Here is a 15,685-nt window from a genome sequence, read left to right on the forward strand (position 1 = left end):
GATGTGTGTGAGCCCTTTTTTCAACTTTTTCTTTAGGATGACCCTTTCCCCACGAATACTTCCTTTTCGAGGTGAAGTTGTGCGTCTCCCCACCTTTGTCCTCTGTCGGCGGCTGCCAACATCGCATCCCATCGGACAATGAGTTCACCACCTTCGGAAATTCACCTTGGAGTCGCTCTATTCTCAGAGAACGCGCAATAATATCGCGGCTCAGACTTGCGCCAGGAAGCTTGACACAAGCCTCATGCGCCTCCTTCGCGCATATTTCGCTCTGGAATTATCATTAGATAATACAAATTTGGCCGCGCATAGGTCTGTTTACGTGCATTGAATGCAAAAGCATTATGGCAATCTCTCGGGTTGTGCCCATAACGGACGTTTTTCCTGCTACGTAGCGTTTGCGTCTCCTTTTTCAATTGGTTTCTTCGTCCTCTTGCGCGAATCGCTCGACAGACTGACTGCGACACTCCTCGTTCCAGCCTCCCCAGAATCACAGTTCTCCATGGCTAAGGTGCCCCTATGCTACTCACATGCCCAGCCCCACCCTGAGAGACCTGCTTTTCCCGACGGGCCCCAACTCCACCAGGCGGGAAGCATTCCGACTTCTCCTGGCCTTCCTCGAGGAGACGAACCTCATGCAACGGCTGTAAACCAATGCCTGCGGCCAGCCTTATGCACTCCTTATCTCCTTCTTTCTCTGTCCCCATTTGTTCTCAACTATCTCATTTCATTCCCCCTCTTTCCTTTCCCCGGACTAAGTTGTATGCTGGTGAATATCCCAAATGAGTTCAAAATATCGCCAGTCCATTTCCTTTCCACTTTCTTTATCAATAAAGCACTCACTCACTCACTCACTCACTCACTCACTCACTCACTCACTCACTCACTCACTCACTCACTCACTCACTCACTCACTCACTCACTCACTCACTCACTCACTCATCACGCTCACCTATAATGCGATATGATGTCAGCGCCGCGCGTGGTATTAAAGTACTCGTATTTTTTTCTATAGAGACCCGGGTTTGGCCCCATACGATAGACAATGGGTCAAATTTCTTGATGTACTTCATCGAGATCAATCCGCAAACGCTGTTTGGCACAAATTTCGACATTTTTGTGTTTTACTCTTTACAGCGGCAGTCATTTTATGAGCTGGAAAGCGACGCTGCTGTTTGGCACAGTGAGGCACTTAACTTTCCCCTTGGTCCGTGCTTACGTATACAGTGTTAGAAACTCATTTTCAACTTATCTTCATGAGCATCAAAAATAATTTCCCCGTCTACTCGGCAGGTCTAAACGCGATTCGCGTAATGACTGCCATTACCCATGCACCCTTCTATGAGATGCCTTTTGCACCGTCTTCCCGGAACGCGGGTCGTCGGGTGACAAAGTTTAAGCAACGCAGAAAACCAAACCCGGCAACATTTCCCGGCTTCACGAGGCCACGTTGTCAGCTCAAGTTGAAAACCCCTCGCGAAGCCAACACGAAAAAGGAAAATATTTCCACAACAAGGTTTCAAGTTTCGAAGTACGCTCCGTACTTTTGGGGGGCATTTCACGCGTTGTTCTCGATCCATTTGACGCAGCTGAGTCGGCACCCCCGCCCCATTTAGGTCGGGTGTGAAGCCAGGCGTCGAGGGTAATTATTATTCACGCCAGAGTAGCGAGATCGTCGAATAGGTGGCGCGACAAGTGCTTAATTGTTCGTAAATGGGGGGCCCTGCCCTAGACCCCGAGTTGGCGCGAAACCAGCCAACTAGCAGCCTCGGTGTCCTGGGCGAAATTGCGAAGTCTAATAGGGCGAGCGGTAGCCGTCAAACACTACGCGTGAGGGCAAAACAACCTGTTTAAATTATGCCAGCCCTTCGCTCGTAGATCATGACTTCGTGGGGTCATTTTCTTGCCGGCGTGTTCTGGATCGAACTGAAAGTTTTCAACATTACGCCGGCGTGGGTAGCGCGTAATGTGGAATGCCTGCTCACTGGGGTGGGGATTTCAAGAAAAAGAAAATTTTCTCCGGCTGTTAAATCTCACTCCCTATTTTCCTTCCCTAGAGATGCGCCCTTCATTTTGAAGACTCGACTAATGCTTTCTCATTTAGTCGTCAGCATTACCCTGCATTGTATCGATCCGCATAAATAACGAAGTACAATATGTGGGCGTACACTTTACCCGAAACCTTTCATTGTCATCTCACATGACTACTATCCGCGCCAATGCCTCGAGATCACTGGGATGTCTGTGTCGTAATCTACATTGTTCTCCCTAGAACGTGCGCAAAACTGGCTTACCAAACGTTGTTCGCCCTGAGATCGATTTTGCCTCAAATAAGGCTGTCCGATTCATTTCTTGTAACGACGATTTCTGCTGCGGCGTAACAACACTTCAAAATAATTATTCCCTACAATCATTAATCACTCGCCCCAATATTTATTTTTTTGCCTGTTTAATAAATACGCAAATAGCACCAAAATGATCAGACTACCTATTTAACGACCCTCGTACGTATTAGCTTCAATACCCTGCCGGCTTAGTTTCTCGCGTATGTACGGTAAAAAAATTTCTTCTAACGCATCCGCATTGACTCGCGGCATAAGTGTATGAATTTATCTTCCCAATAACTTAGCATCAGACGCCGAACTGGGTTCCTTCCGCAACAAATTACTCTAGGCAGGACCAAGAATTTAGCGCCAATAAAGCCGAGCGCTAGCGACAAGGCCGCCGAGACAACAAGAAACATTTCATGCCCTCCACCATCAGCATTTGTAGTGGTTCACAACAGCTTCGCTGGGCATACACTGTCTTAGGGCGGGATGGTGACCATTTTTTATGTGCACCTTTCACGCATTACTTGTTGTACTCGCTAAAACTTATTCTCGCGTCTTTGTCTGTAAGGTACTTGTAAACCAATAAATAAAAATAAATAAGTAAAATAAGCCATGTTGCAAGCCAGGCCAAGTAAGAAAGGAATGTATGGCAGCCGCAATGGTGGCGTGGTATCTGAGCGGTGGTTCTCTCTCTGGTGTATATTACTATCAAACGCTATGTCTTATCAAGCGTGCTATGTCTTATTTGCGTGCTAAGCTTTTCCGAGTCGCGGCGCAGAAGAAACGGAGGTATAGACACAGACCTTGCGAAGAAGGAGGCCGCGGCGGAGGGCGACGATCTGAGCTGCGACGCGCCGGCCGATCCGGGCGCCGCTCCTCCGCAGGGCGAGCTGTAGCAGGTGCCCTGTCCGCCGTCCAGGGAGTTCGGGAAGGAGCAGCTCGAGGCCAGCTGCTGGAGCATGTACGACGAGCAGGGGGGCGCCGACTCGGCAGGCGAAGGCGCCGGCGCGAACGGCGGCACGTCTCCCAGGCTCGACGACGGCGAACCGCCGTCGGAGGACAACACGGCGCAGCCTGTGCGGGCCGCCAGCTCCTGCGACACCCACGAGAAAGGGAAGGAAGGGGACGACATTATTAAAGGGACCCTGCAACACTTTCGATAAACGCTTTCACTCTTTCCTTCCCATCTGGAAGGACTGCGAAAGGCTGCAGTTGTCGCCAGCACGGAGCGGTACTGAGTGATTTGCTCCTCGCACCAAATACGCCTCCCGTTCCTGCTTTGTTATTGTGGCTTCATTTTTTTTAAATTGCTATCAAAAAACGTTCCTTGCTGCAACTGAGGAAAACCAGCCAACAGCCGCTACATGGCCTCAGTGACGTAATTCGGGCCGTCGAAGAACGTCAAGACCGGGGAAGAGAGAAAAATCTTTTGGGCGAGTCTGATGGGCATAGAGCAGTAATTTTTGGCTGAGGCACTTTGGGACCCCCTAATCTAAGTACTGGGTGTTTTGGGTGACTACGTTCCGTAAGCATTTAAGATTTCAAAGAAAGTTGAAAAAAGTGTTGCAAGGTTCCTTTAAAGAAAAGCTTTCCTAGTGGGACCGATGGCGTTCTGTCAAAAAAACTAATGCATTTCCCCATAGACCAGTTTGTCGACCGAAAAGCTCTGATACGATACCTAGACACGGGGTGCGTGCGGGAAACCAGGCCTCCATTGTGTTAAAACGGTTACTTAAAAATCGAGGAAAAGAGACGGTTCTAGGTGAGACAACGCACGCATCGATCATGATCTCATAAACCACGTATCTGTATACATTTAGATCAATCGTAGATGCGCGTTTACTTAGTGGGCGAAAAATTGCCGCATGAGTTCGTTCTTCGTTTATGATTTCGTCTTTGAAGGTTTAGCCATCTATTGAAAGCGCTTTTAGCTTTCGAGCTTCTCTTAACTTATTTAGCCAGCAATAGTCGTTTTTTTTTTTTAATTTGCAGCCTCCTTTATCTGTCTTTATGCTAGGCATACCTTACGGTGGCACTGTACACAGTCAACACTCCTATCCTGCACTGCCCATCCCCTGCCCTTGCTGTCTTTCCGGGTTGCCTTTGACGCCGCTATATGGGGTCCGTCCAAGCCACCTAAACTCCCCCGAACTTGTCCAAAAAAACGAGACAACCAGACGACACCACAACCACCATCGTTCCCTTTCTCCTTTTACTTCCTCCAAGGCCCAGTCCCTTGAGGAACCGCTTCTGAGGCCTCGTACACGGCACTCGGATTTCCCTGAGCCAGAGTGCGGGCCCTTCCTTCCCTATTCCCGCTTCCCTATTTCACAGGCCAACAAAATGCATTTACCACCCCCTATGAACACCTGAACATTCCGTAGAAGCCACCGCACTCACCTTTCCCACCATTTCCGATCTCCTCTGATAAGGTGATCACTCAATTACCACGTTTCGCGCCCCTGTCTTGCTGCGTTGCAATTAAGAACCGGCCATCGCCGCTCGCAGTAAGCCTAAGTGTGATAACCTTGGTGCTGTTTCGTATAGACCACCTAGGGGCAGTCCCAATACCAGTGGAAAATAGCTCCTTCCACACTGGAGTGTGTATACGCCGGGATATTTCGTGTCTGTCGTCGGTGTCGACAAAAAAAAAAAAATCGCCTCAACCACCGATGGACAGAAAAAAAAGAATTAGCTCCTCTGGTTGGTGATAAGAGAGGTGCATCATTTTCTGCGGTGAAGAGAGGGAGTACAATTTCTCTACTCAGCAGTAGAAGTCGAAACATTCTGGAAGCGGGAGGGCCATCACTGCCCTTTATAATTACCGCATTCAAATCTCTTGGTTCTGAGACCAAATGATGGTCACCTTTGCTAGATGATCACAGTTCGATGAATCACATATTTTGTTTTAATGGTACCTAATCTGTGAAGTCATAGCCCGATAAAATATCTAGCACCTAAGACGGTAATCAAAACATATAAGATCCGCACTACGTAACGTTTTATAGACTCTCCCTTCGAATCTGATTGATTGTAGGGATTAACGCGCCGACGCAACGCAGGCGATGAGGCGCGCCGTAGTGGAGGGCTCCGGATTAATTTTGACCACCTGGGGATCTTTAACGTGCGCCGAAATCTCGTACACACGGGCATTTTTGCAGTTCGCCTCCATCAGAAAAGCAGCCGCCGCGGCCGGCTCCCTTCGAACCTAACTTCACCACCCAAACATAAATACAGCGAGAATTTGGCGGCTAAAACACAGACAAATATGTAGAATACAGACTTCGGCTAGTTGGTACATTACGACAAGGAAAAACTACGCGGAAAAAGAGGACAAAACAAGGCGGCTAGACTAGCAGAACGCAGACTAGCAACTTATTTTTATTTGAGTAAAGAAGCTGCGGAGTCCGCTTTTCTGATGCAAGCGAAAGAAAAAACGCCAGTGTGTTCGAGATTTCGGCGCACGTTAAAGATGCCCTGTAGGTGGTCAAAATTTATCCGGAGCCGTCCACTACTGCGTGCCTCATTGCCTGTGTAGCGTCGGCGCGTTAAGCCTCATAACCAATTGATTGATTTGATTGATTGATTGTAGAGTTTAACGCGCCGACGCAACGCAGGCGATGAGGCGCGCCGTAGTGGACGGGTCCGGTTTAATTTTGACCACCTGCAGGGCATCTTTAACGTGCGCCGAAATCTCGAACACACGGGCGTGTTTTTTTTTTTCTTTTCCTTTTCGCCTGCATCAGAAAAGCGGCCGGTGTGGCCGGAAATGGAACCCACTTTCTCGTGCTTAGCGGGGCTCATAATCAATCAATCAGTCAATCAATCAATTATTTGAGTAAAGAAACACATAAGAAATAAAGGCGTTCTACGCATGTGCAAAAACCTAAGGCAAGAACAGAAGGAAAGATGGACGGCGACACGGGGAGCAAGGCTTTACTGTACTCTAATCAGTACGGTGATTCCGCGCATTCACTAACGTTTCCGCATCACCGCGAAACCACGACGCGGCAAGGAGTGTGATTGACCTCGTGCCGCGTGTTAACACGGGGCCCCCCCGTGTAGAGTCAACCAGCGAGCGTTACCGCCGCGCACGCGCGATCTCGTGGCATCGCGGAGACGAGAGAGCCGGGTCATCCATCAAGGCCCGGGCAAGAGGAGAGGACGGCCGCTGTTGCAGGCCCGGTCATTAATGAAGACGGAACGCCGGCCGCCGCGTACGCACACCAGAGAGAGCGAGAGAGAGAAAAACTAGAAAGACAGACAAATAGCAGGAAAGAAAGAAAGAAAGAAAGAAAGGTAATCGCAAACAAAACAAAAAGGTGGGCAGCGGCAGCTCCGCAGGGACAACAATCACGACGGTGTGAGCACGAGAACACGTCACTGCGGGACACCCGCGCGCTAAGTGCTGCCGCAGAGTCAACAACAACGAGAGCGGCTCTCTGAAAGAGCAGCCGGCTCTTAATTGCCGCCCCCTGAGCCTGACAGCCTTTCCGACGACCGACGTTAGCCGTGTTTTAAAGCGAACGAACCTCCACGCGTATAGGAGAGGAGGAAGGGCGATCAAGTGATCTTATACATTAGGCTCCGCATTAGTGGGCGATATTTTAACGCTGCGGCCATTTACAAGCTCGATCAACGCTGCATGACAGGTGCTCCGGGGTTGGAGGCACTTAAGTCATATTCGTGCTGGAAGCAGAAAATTTCTGCTGTGTGCGATGGGCGCACTGTGCACCGTCGGATCATGATCGCTGTGAATTTCTACGCTGGAAGCACAGTATATACAACAAAAAACAAAGCGTGGATACACTGGGCTAGCGTATTTGTCGGCTAAACGCAACTAGCAGACACAAGCTGTTAGACCAGACCTGGGCAGAATGCGGCCAAGCGAACGTCATGCGATCGCTACTCGCGAAGCAGGCATGATTCTGCTTAGCAAAACAGCGCGAATTGCCACCTGGGTAAGCGTGCTATATGTTTCAGTAGCCTTATTTTCAGCATATTTCTGCCCATATCGGGAATAAGAACAACGTAATCTGGCCACGTAATTGACTGTCCTTGTTGGTATTCTATTATGCACGGTTCGGCGTAAGCAGAGACAGGGACTAGACAAGACACAACACAAGAGCGTTCTTGTGTTGCGTATTTTGTAGCCCTTATCTTTTGTTTTTTTGCACTGAACCATTCAAAACGTAGTCTGCTATATATTACGTGCCGCACAGATCAGTTCAGCCGATTGGTGCGGCCCTTCAAGACAGTTCCAGTTTCGAATGTGGCCTCTTGGTAGGAAGAATCCCCCACCCTTGACAAAGGACCTCCAGAATTTTACGTTGATCTCAAAACAATTCCGTGCGCCCTAAACTTAAATGGGTGAATCTCTACCAAATTTCAATACGCTTGACTCCGAATCACTCTCGCCTAAGTAGCATTGACATGTTTTTGACAAGTATAGTTCAGGCCTCCCTAAATCTTGTCCTATTCCACCCTCCCATCCAAGCCCCGTCCGACGCAAGTGCGCACTTATGCTCACAAAGACAGCTCCCCGCAGGACTCCCGTTCACCGCGTGGCCATCTCGTACGGAGGAACCAAGCGGCCTGTCCGCAGAGCCCCGGATGACAATGGTCGTTACGGGCGACCTCTGGGGAGAAATCGCTGAGGGGTAACGAAGGGACGGCGACTGCAGATTCGATTACGCACCGATTGTTTCCTCCGGCTGCGCCAGGGGAGAGCGCTACTCGTTAGCGCGCGATTAGTGATTCCCGCTCGCTTATTGGCTGGACGAAGAAGGGGGCACCGTTTGAATGCCCTCTGACCTCGTTCTGAGCTGCCGCGCATGACGCCGAAAGAACGCACTCCTACAGAGGGATTAAACAACGCAAGAAACGCGCTGAGAAAAGTGGTCGTTTGGAGGGAGTAGTGCTTAGCATAATCCAAAAGGGTACAGTCGCGTGCGATTTGAAGGTAATCGCGCGAGCTTCGACCGATAACGACGATAACGCCCCCGCGCGGCATTTTTCGGTGAGCCTGGGACACAGTTTATGCACTCTACTCTCCCTAGATCGCTGTTCCTCCAAGAAGTCATCCCACCCGCTCCGCTTTTTGGTGACTGTGTGGTTGTAATCACGTGTGGGCTTTCTTCTTGGTTATCGTGAGCAGCGATAGCACCCATTGGTATCAATGCCCAATATTTCCCGCCAATGTGTTCGTGCGCACTTTTCGTGAACTGCTGTAAAAGAAAACAAGTGGGATGTCGTCGCTGCGTGCGCGGTAAAAAAGCGAAACGGGTAGCTGGTTTTGTCGCGGGAAGTGATCGCCGCTTGAATAAACAACGACCGAGGGAGAGAAGAACGCGTATACAAGGAACCAGGCGCAGTAAAACAAGCCGCGCGGGGGCGTTATCGTCGTGGTCGGTGCACACTCGCGCGATTATATTCAAATCGCACGCGACTGTACCATGTTGGGCTAGTTGGTGGTGAGATACAAAGGAAGGAAGAGCGCACATTTTGACGAAGAACGGACAGAAACGCGCACCACAAGCGCTGACTGTCAACAGATCACTTTGTTACAAGTTGCGGGAAATAATCAGCACACTTACTGGCAAGAACAACAAGCGCGTACAGAAGAGAGGAAAAGAATGCCCAACCTGTCAACCCATTATGACATCACTGGATTTATCGCACATCCGCGTTTCCCTGGCCTGCAAGAACGCGATTACCTATGGCGTGATACGTATCGTTTTCGCTCTTAAAGATTACCGTTGTTTTTTTTTTGTTTTTTTTTTGTTTTTTTTTTCAAACTCGGGAATACGACCAGCACAGAGCAGGCAGTCACGTACGTAGCATGGTGTCTACAATATATGCACAGAGTGAGCCTTGGGCACCCCGGACCCGCTAAATGTAGAAATCTGAATGCACTGAAAGACTTAGTGCACGCGCATCAGATTACGATGTTGTCCTGTTGTAGTGCAGGAAACTCTAAACGAGGAAGTCGTATCATGCGTTGCTACCTTGGAGCTTTACTTGTATTGTGGTTTGTTCCAGTGGCTTGTGGCTAAGGCAAACGTCGACTGGTCGCACGGTGCTGAGGCAACTAGGCTACCAGATAGCGGACGCCAGCCACCCTCGACCGGAAACTGTGCCGCAGGACATCCGTACGCTGATCAGGGTTGCTCCGCTCCCACGAAACATGCACCCTGAGCATCACGTACAGCGCAGACAAGCGCGAGTACAATTCCTACTAAGGAAGTACTCTGCCCACCCCCATGTGCGATTCACGGATGCGGCCCACTATGCAACCCATCCAGCCACAGCAGTAAGCGTCATCGACGGCTCAGGCGATGTCGTTTGCACTGCGACCGTACAAACCAAAAACATCGTTGAAGCCGAAGAAACGGCCATCGCACTGGCAATAACGTCTGCAACTTCAAATAAACCGCTTCACGTAATTACGGACTGCCAACAGGCATGCAGGAACTACGGCAACGGTCGCATCTCAACATCCGCCCTCCGATTACTAAAAAAGCACAAGGATACCCTGAACCCTACCATACTGATATGGACACCAGGTCACGCAGGGCTCGACGGAAACGAGCGAGCACACGCTACAGCCCGAGCATGCACCCTCCAGGCACCGCACCAGTTGCTCCGTGACCCAGAGCCTGTCCAGCAGCAGTTCCGTGCACTTCTGCAACACCACCGCCTTGCCAGATGTGCCTACCCACCACCGCACCAGAAGCTTACCCGAGAAGAGGCTGTAGCCTGGCGGCAACTACAGACCAACACATACCCCCACCTTAGCTTCCTGCACATCATACACCCCACAATATATACACCAACATGCCCACACTGCAGCGAACATGCAACACTGTACCACACCACGTGGGCTTGCCAGAACACACCAGCAGCCCCCATTATTCGCACCCCCACCCTCGAGCAGTGGGAGGCCGCGCTGTGCAGTTCGGACCCTGAGGACCAGCGACAGTTGGTGGACCGGGCACGCAGGACCGCAGCCGCCGCAGGGGCCCTGGACTGAGGGCTTCTCCCGCTTTCAAGCGCAAATCTGTTGAATAAATGTTTTTACCACCACCATCATGCGTTGCCTAGGTATTCCGTCTAGATTCTTTCCTCTTCGCGCGCTCGGTCAGCACATTTTATGTTGCCTCCGGACACGTTTACTTGCAATGTTCGGAGACTTAAAAGGTCTTGCACGAGCAGTCTTGCGCGACAGGTCTGGTGTCCTCTTCCAATCGCGACACACGCAAAACTCCTCACCTTTCTCCCAGGAAACAACCAGACTGAAACCCTGTCAAATCTAGAGCCCACTTCATCTGACCCAATCCTTTAACCCGTCTCTCCTTACAGGCCAAGAACTCGCCTTGCCTATAATAAAGGATCTCTCTCTCTCTCTCTCTCTCTCTCTCTCTCTCTCTCTCTCTCTCTCTCTCTCTCTCTCTCTCTCTCTCTCTCTCTCTCTCTCTCTCTCTCTCTCTCTCTCTCTCTCTCTCTATCGCTCTCGCTCACTGCGGCGCATAAAAGCGAGCTCACTCACCGGCGACCTATTATGCTAGAACACCATAATTTCACTATACTGCTTCAGCGCACAGTTATTTCCGTCCGCAACATTGCATGTGCGCGAACATCCTATGTCAGGGTTTTCGTCTAAAACATGCACTCGAGAGCGAGAAAAATCAGAAAGTACTGAGAGCGCTGGCAAGTATCGTTTATTTTTCAGATATGTGCTAGAAGTTTACATTTCACGCATACTGGCATAAAGTTCTCATATGTTTAGGTTGCGACCAGAGGCATTCGACCCCTTATACGTGCAATTTAATTGAAGAGGCTGACGTACAGAGTTTAAAGTCTTATTATCTCGCCTGCGGTGGAGTTAGCGCGCTAATTTGTGGGAACATGTATCTGGGGTGCATTCATTTCCACATATCTAATCAAGTAAGCTTTTCTTTTTAAGAATAGGTTTTTTGCAATAATGAGTAGTTTAAACATGTTGTAGGTTGACCGAATGTTACACCCCACTTCAAAAGTCTGCAAAGGACAAGGAGGGTGCATAAAGTTTTATTAAATATGTTCTAGATAAAGAACAACTCATGGCCTCATTACCCCAGCTGAACAACTCATGAACAACTCATGACCCCAGCCAGCCGAATGCTTTCGATGCTGAAGTGACCCCTTAGATCAGGCTTTGTTGGTCCTATTCCAATATTTTTTTGTTTCATATCGCGAAAAGAAATGGTCCGGAAATGTGGCAATTTGCGAACTATAGCTTATTTTGTCCTAGTGAGGAGGATCCCATCGTGTGTTGCCTGCCTGTATGCGCCCTACGCAGAAGACGCTAGAGAATATTGTGAGGGGGGTATCTGCGTAGTGCATACGGCCAACCGATTGAGAACGCTCACCTTCAAATGTGCAAATGTCTGGACCACAAAATTTTATCTTCGATATAAGTGAACACTTTTCAACCGTCATTTTGGCGGCAGATTTTTTTTAAGTTCCTTTGTGACAGTCACTTGGCAGTAACGTTGTGTCTACTGCGTTAGGGGGCAATATTTTTTTTACTTCTAAAACTTGCGAGAAATGCACGCTTCCGTTATGAAATGTAAGGTTCGAAAATGCAAAAAAAAAAAAACTCAAATATGTAGAGCATGGTGATTAGAGCAAATGGGCTTAGAAGGAGAATGAGAGGGAAGTATTAGGCTTGCAGATGGAATTGTTCAGACGTAAAAATGAATCCATATTTCGTTTCCATCTGATCGTTCGCATAATATGGATCAACCGAAATTTACATACTGTGGATCAATGAAAATCTAGACGAATTAGGCGGGACATTAGAGGGAATGGACGTCTGGATGGCCGAAACATTTGATGCCCCGCTGTTCAGGTCTTTCGCCCGCTTAAAACTGAAGCGAAGAAAAAAAGGCGGGGATGCGCGGCCGCGAGGATGGCGGTCACGATGGCCTTGTCTTTACGCGCGCGCGCACAACCTGGCCGCCGTAAACTGCGCCTGCGAGTGCGTGCGTGTGGCGAGGCAAAGTGCTCGGCTGCAGACGAGGGCAATTCACAGAATTCGGCCGCGGCCATAGCTGCGCGCCAGTGAAGAAAGAAGGCGGGCCCCGGGCCCGCCGGGCGGAGGAAGAAAATGGCCGAATAAAGGGCCACAACACGGCCGGGCCTCTCAGCGAGATTGGGCTCCAGGACAACAGCAGCAGCAGCAGCAGCAGCGGAGCACGAACAACCAACGGCTGCCGCTGGACGAAGGAGCGCTGCACACACCACGCGTGTACGCATTCCGAACGAGCGCTGCCCGGCTTCGACACGACCGACAGAGACGACCGGAGAATGCGCTGAAACCGTTGGACGACGCACGGCGTGGAGAAGCGGGAGGAGAAAAAAAAAAAAAAAGAACAGGAAAGGGCGTAGAAGGAGGCCTTGCGGCACGCACGCATGGCGGCCCACGCTCGGCGCACGCACAATTTTGTCCGATTATACTGGGGTGGAAGGGTGGAATGAACGGAAAAGAATGGGGAGCCTATTACTCCAGCGGGCAAGATAAGCAAAGGAGCACAGAGGGAAGCGAAGGATGGCGTAGCGGTGGCCGACCCGGGAAGAAGGGCGAAAAAGAAAAAAGCGCGACAGACGGCTGAACCATCAATTCATCTTTTGAAGCGTCCTCTTGCCATCTATCTACCCACGCGGTGTGGGCACTTTGCGTCGCTATTTTGTTGTCGCTGTTTTGCTCTTGCTTTTAGGCGAAGCCGCTGCACGCTCGTTCGCAGCGGCAACTATTCTTCGCTACAATGTATCACGAAAAGAAACACCGAAATATAAAAATAAGAGGAACTCGGGCGCTCTTGTTTGTCTCTATTCGTTCAGGACCCCAGGTCTCCTCCTCCACTTTCGACGGCGATTTTGCGCGTTCGTCCCGTTTCTGCTTTTGGCTGCCGTTATAGCCGCTGTGAACGCCGAGAGGAGGCGATTGCCACGCGCGAGAAAGAGGCTTCCAATCGTCATCGGCATCATTTATCTCCGTCGGCATCTCGGCAGCCAAGCACGCGACACCGACCGCCGCCATTATCGCGGCGACGCCCGAAATCCCCCGAATTTCAGCGCCCGACGTGGCCGCGCTGGGAATGCGTCCACGGCTCAAGATTCGTAGGGGACCAAGCGATGGTCTAGTCACGGCAAAGAGCGACAAACGAAAGAAGCGACAACCGCGTCACAACACACGCGATATGATTGTCTGTGGAACGTGCCGACTTTGTCAGAACCTCTTTTAAGCGTCCTTCGTGACGAAGAGGGCATTTTTCGTTCGAGAGACAAGCGGAACTTAATCAGCAACCCTTGTGTGTTTCGTGGCACCAGGCTATATTTCCTCCACCCGTATTGTGAGCTAATGAAAACGGCAGTCCCGAAAGGTTTCTTTGGTCCAGTTACAGTGTAAACATTGTTACAGAACATTTTCCAAGAGTGATGATGTCCCAAAGAAGAGGGGCTTATAATAAAAAGGGATCAATGAAAGCTATATAACTAATAAATACAGCCTTTACAGCAGGACCGAATAATTCAGGTGAGAGGCAAAATGCTTGTAATCATTGCCTGGTGTAAATAAATGAGCCAATTACAGAGGTCAAAACTGTTAACAACGCGTTAACGCGTTGCCTTTGACCCATGCAGAGCAGCTTGATGATAGCCACCGGTGAGACGAGTGAAATTAGGAGACGGCGCTGCGACGGCTGGGCATGTTAACTCTATTGTTTCTTTACTTTTTTTTCTTCGCAAGCAGCTTGCGTTTTGGTTGTGCTTTTAATGTAAAAACAAAGGATTCTCATTCGTGATAAAATTGCGGGTGATTACTCTTAAGAATGACACATTAGGCGCCGAGCCAGATTCAAGTCCTCGACACTTCGCATGCATGCGCGTGGGCGGTAAAACTTCACGGCGCTGATAATGAACGTCTGCGCTAAAGAATCGTGCCAAAGGCGAAATCAAAACTTCAATGGTTATCAGTCGGGCGTTATTTTTAAAATAGGCGTTGGCCGCTGTCGCAGTAAGAGACTGTTTATGTCGAACCTTTTCCCGAAACACGGAAGCATCCCCAATATCTTTCAAATTTCTCGCTGCCGCAGTGCCATCCCCTAATCTCGCTTGTCACGCCAATGGCTATCAGCTGGCTGTGCTGCATATATGGAGCGTCACGCGTTCGCGCGCTGTTGTTAACCTTTTCTAACACTGTACGTCAGAATACAATAGAGAATAAAATTTGATAGCCAGTGGCGCTCGCGCCTCTGGGAAGAAGAAACCAAAGAGCGGGGCGAGGGGATGTCCGAGCTAATGAAGTTGTGGGTTTCTTTTTTTATGCGTTTGTGGTTTCCTCGTATTACGGCATTTCGTATGGCTGCTTTGAGCGCGCGCCTTCAAATGGCGTGAGTTACGCAAAACAGAAACTCGCCGAAAGAGACTATTGTTCCGTAAACTGAAACATGTGCCCATTTTTGCACGCTCCATACATTTCCTTTATATGCAGGGTGTCCCAGCTATCATGCGGCAAGATTTTAAAGAAAAGCAATGGCGTTACCCGAAGAAAGCCTAATGCATAATGTTTCCGGTAAAGCGGAACAGCGGCCAGTAACATTTTCGTTAATTAGATTTAATTAATTAATTAATTAATTAATTGTCTACCTCGAGAAGTACTGTCCTAATCATTAAATCGTCAATGAGGTACCCACGGGAGGCATCTAACTGCGGTATTTTCAGCGACGAACTAATTGCGCTCATTTACTCTGATTGAAAACTAAACCCCGCGAAATATGAAAATACCACGTGACGGCGCCCCCCACCCGCTTTAAAAACCAACGCGGGAAGCAGCAGAAATTCCCCCCAAGTAACGGAAGATAGCAAATTTCTCCCGGCGAGTTTGATTTTGAATTTACCGGCTGAAGCAGAGTAGGTAAAGTCAACTGCAAGCATTCATAAGCTGGAGGAGGGATTTTCCCTACTCACGGTTGATTTACTGTACAAATAAATACATTCCTGTCTTCATTTAATTGCCATGCCACTCGAGCGCGACAGAAGAGTCCTTTTCTTTTTCTTCGCTGACACATCAAAATTGGTTTGCGACTTCGCGGCGCAAAACGTAAAATAGCGAAATGCTGCACTGATGAAGGGTGTTTTGCGAGGCCGCGTGATTGCCGTTCCGGGTACGGCGACGTTGCGGTATTACCCGGTCGTACGTGCAGACGTCGAGCGAGCTGCGAGTGTTATACGGCGCGGGGGACGTGTATTCCGTGATGAAAGTCGGAAACACGGTCCCTAATGACTCCAATATTGCGGTTCGACGAACTCAA

General features: G+C 49.6%; 1 protein-coding gene across 1 annotated transcript in view; it reads right to left on the reverse strand.

The window, feature by feature from the left end:
* Positions 1 to 15,685, reverse strand: part of LOC144149272 (uncharacterized) — a gene marked incomplete in the record, with an annotated part of 436,446 nt that overhangs the window by 201,654 nt on the left and 219,107 nt on the right. Inside the window, 1 exon segment of the mRNA XM_077680825.1 lies at positions 3,134 to 3,423. Coding sequence (XP_077536951.1) covers positions 3,134 to 3,423 — 290 coding nt within the window.

The sequence above is a fragment of the Haemaphysalis longicornis genome, unplaced genomic scaffold (genome assembly GCF_048455015.1).
Source record: "Haemaphysalis longicornis isolate Haplotype H1 unplaced genomic scaffold, Haemaphysalis longicornis Haplotype H1 scaffold_8, whole genome shotgun sequence".
Lineage (NCBI taxonomy): Eukaryota > Metazoa > Arthropoda > Arachnida > Ixodida > Ixodidae > Haemaphysalis > Haemaphysalis longicornis.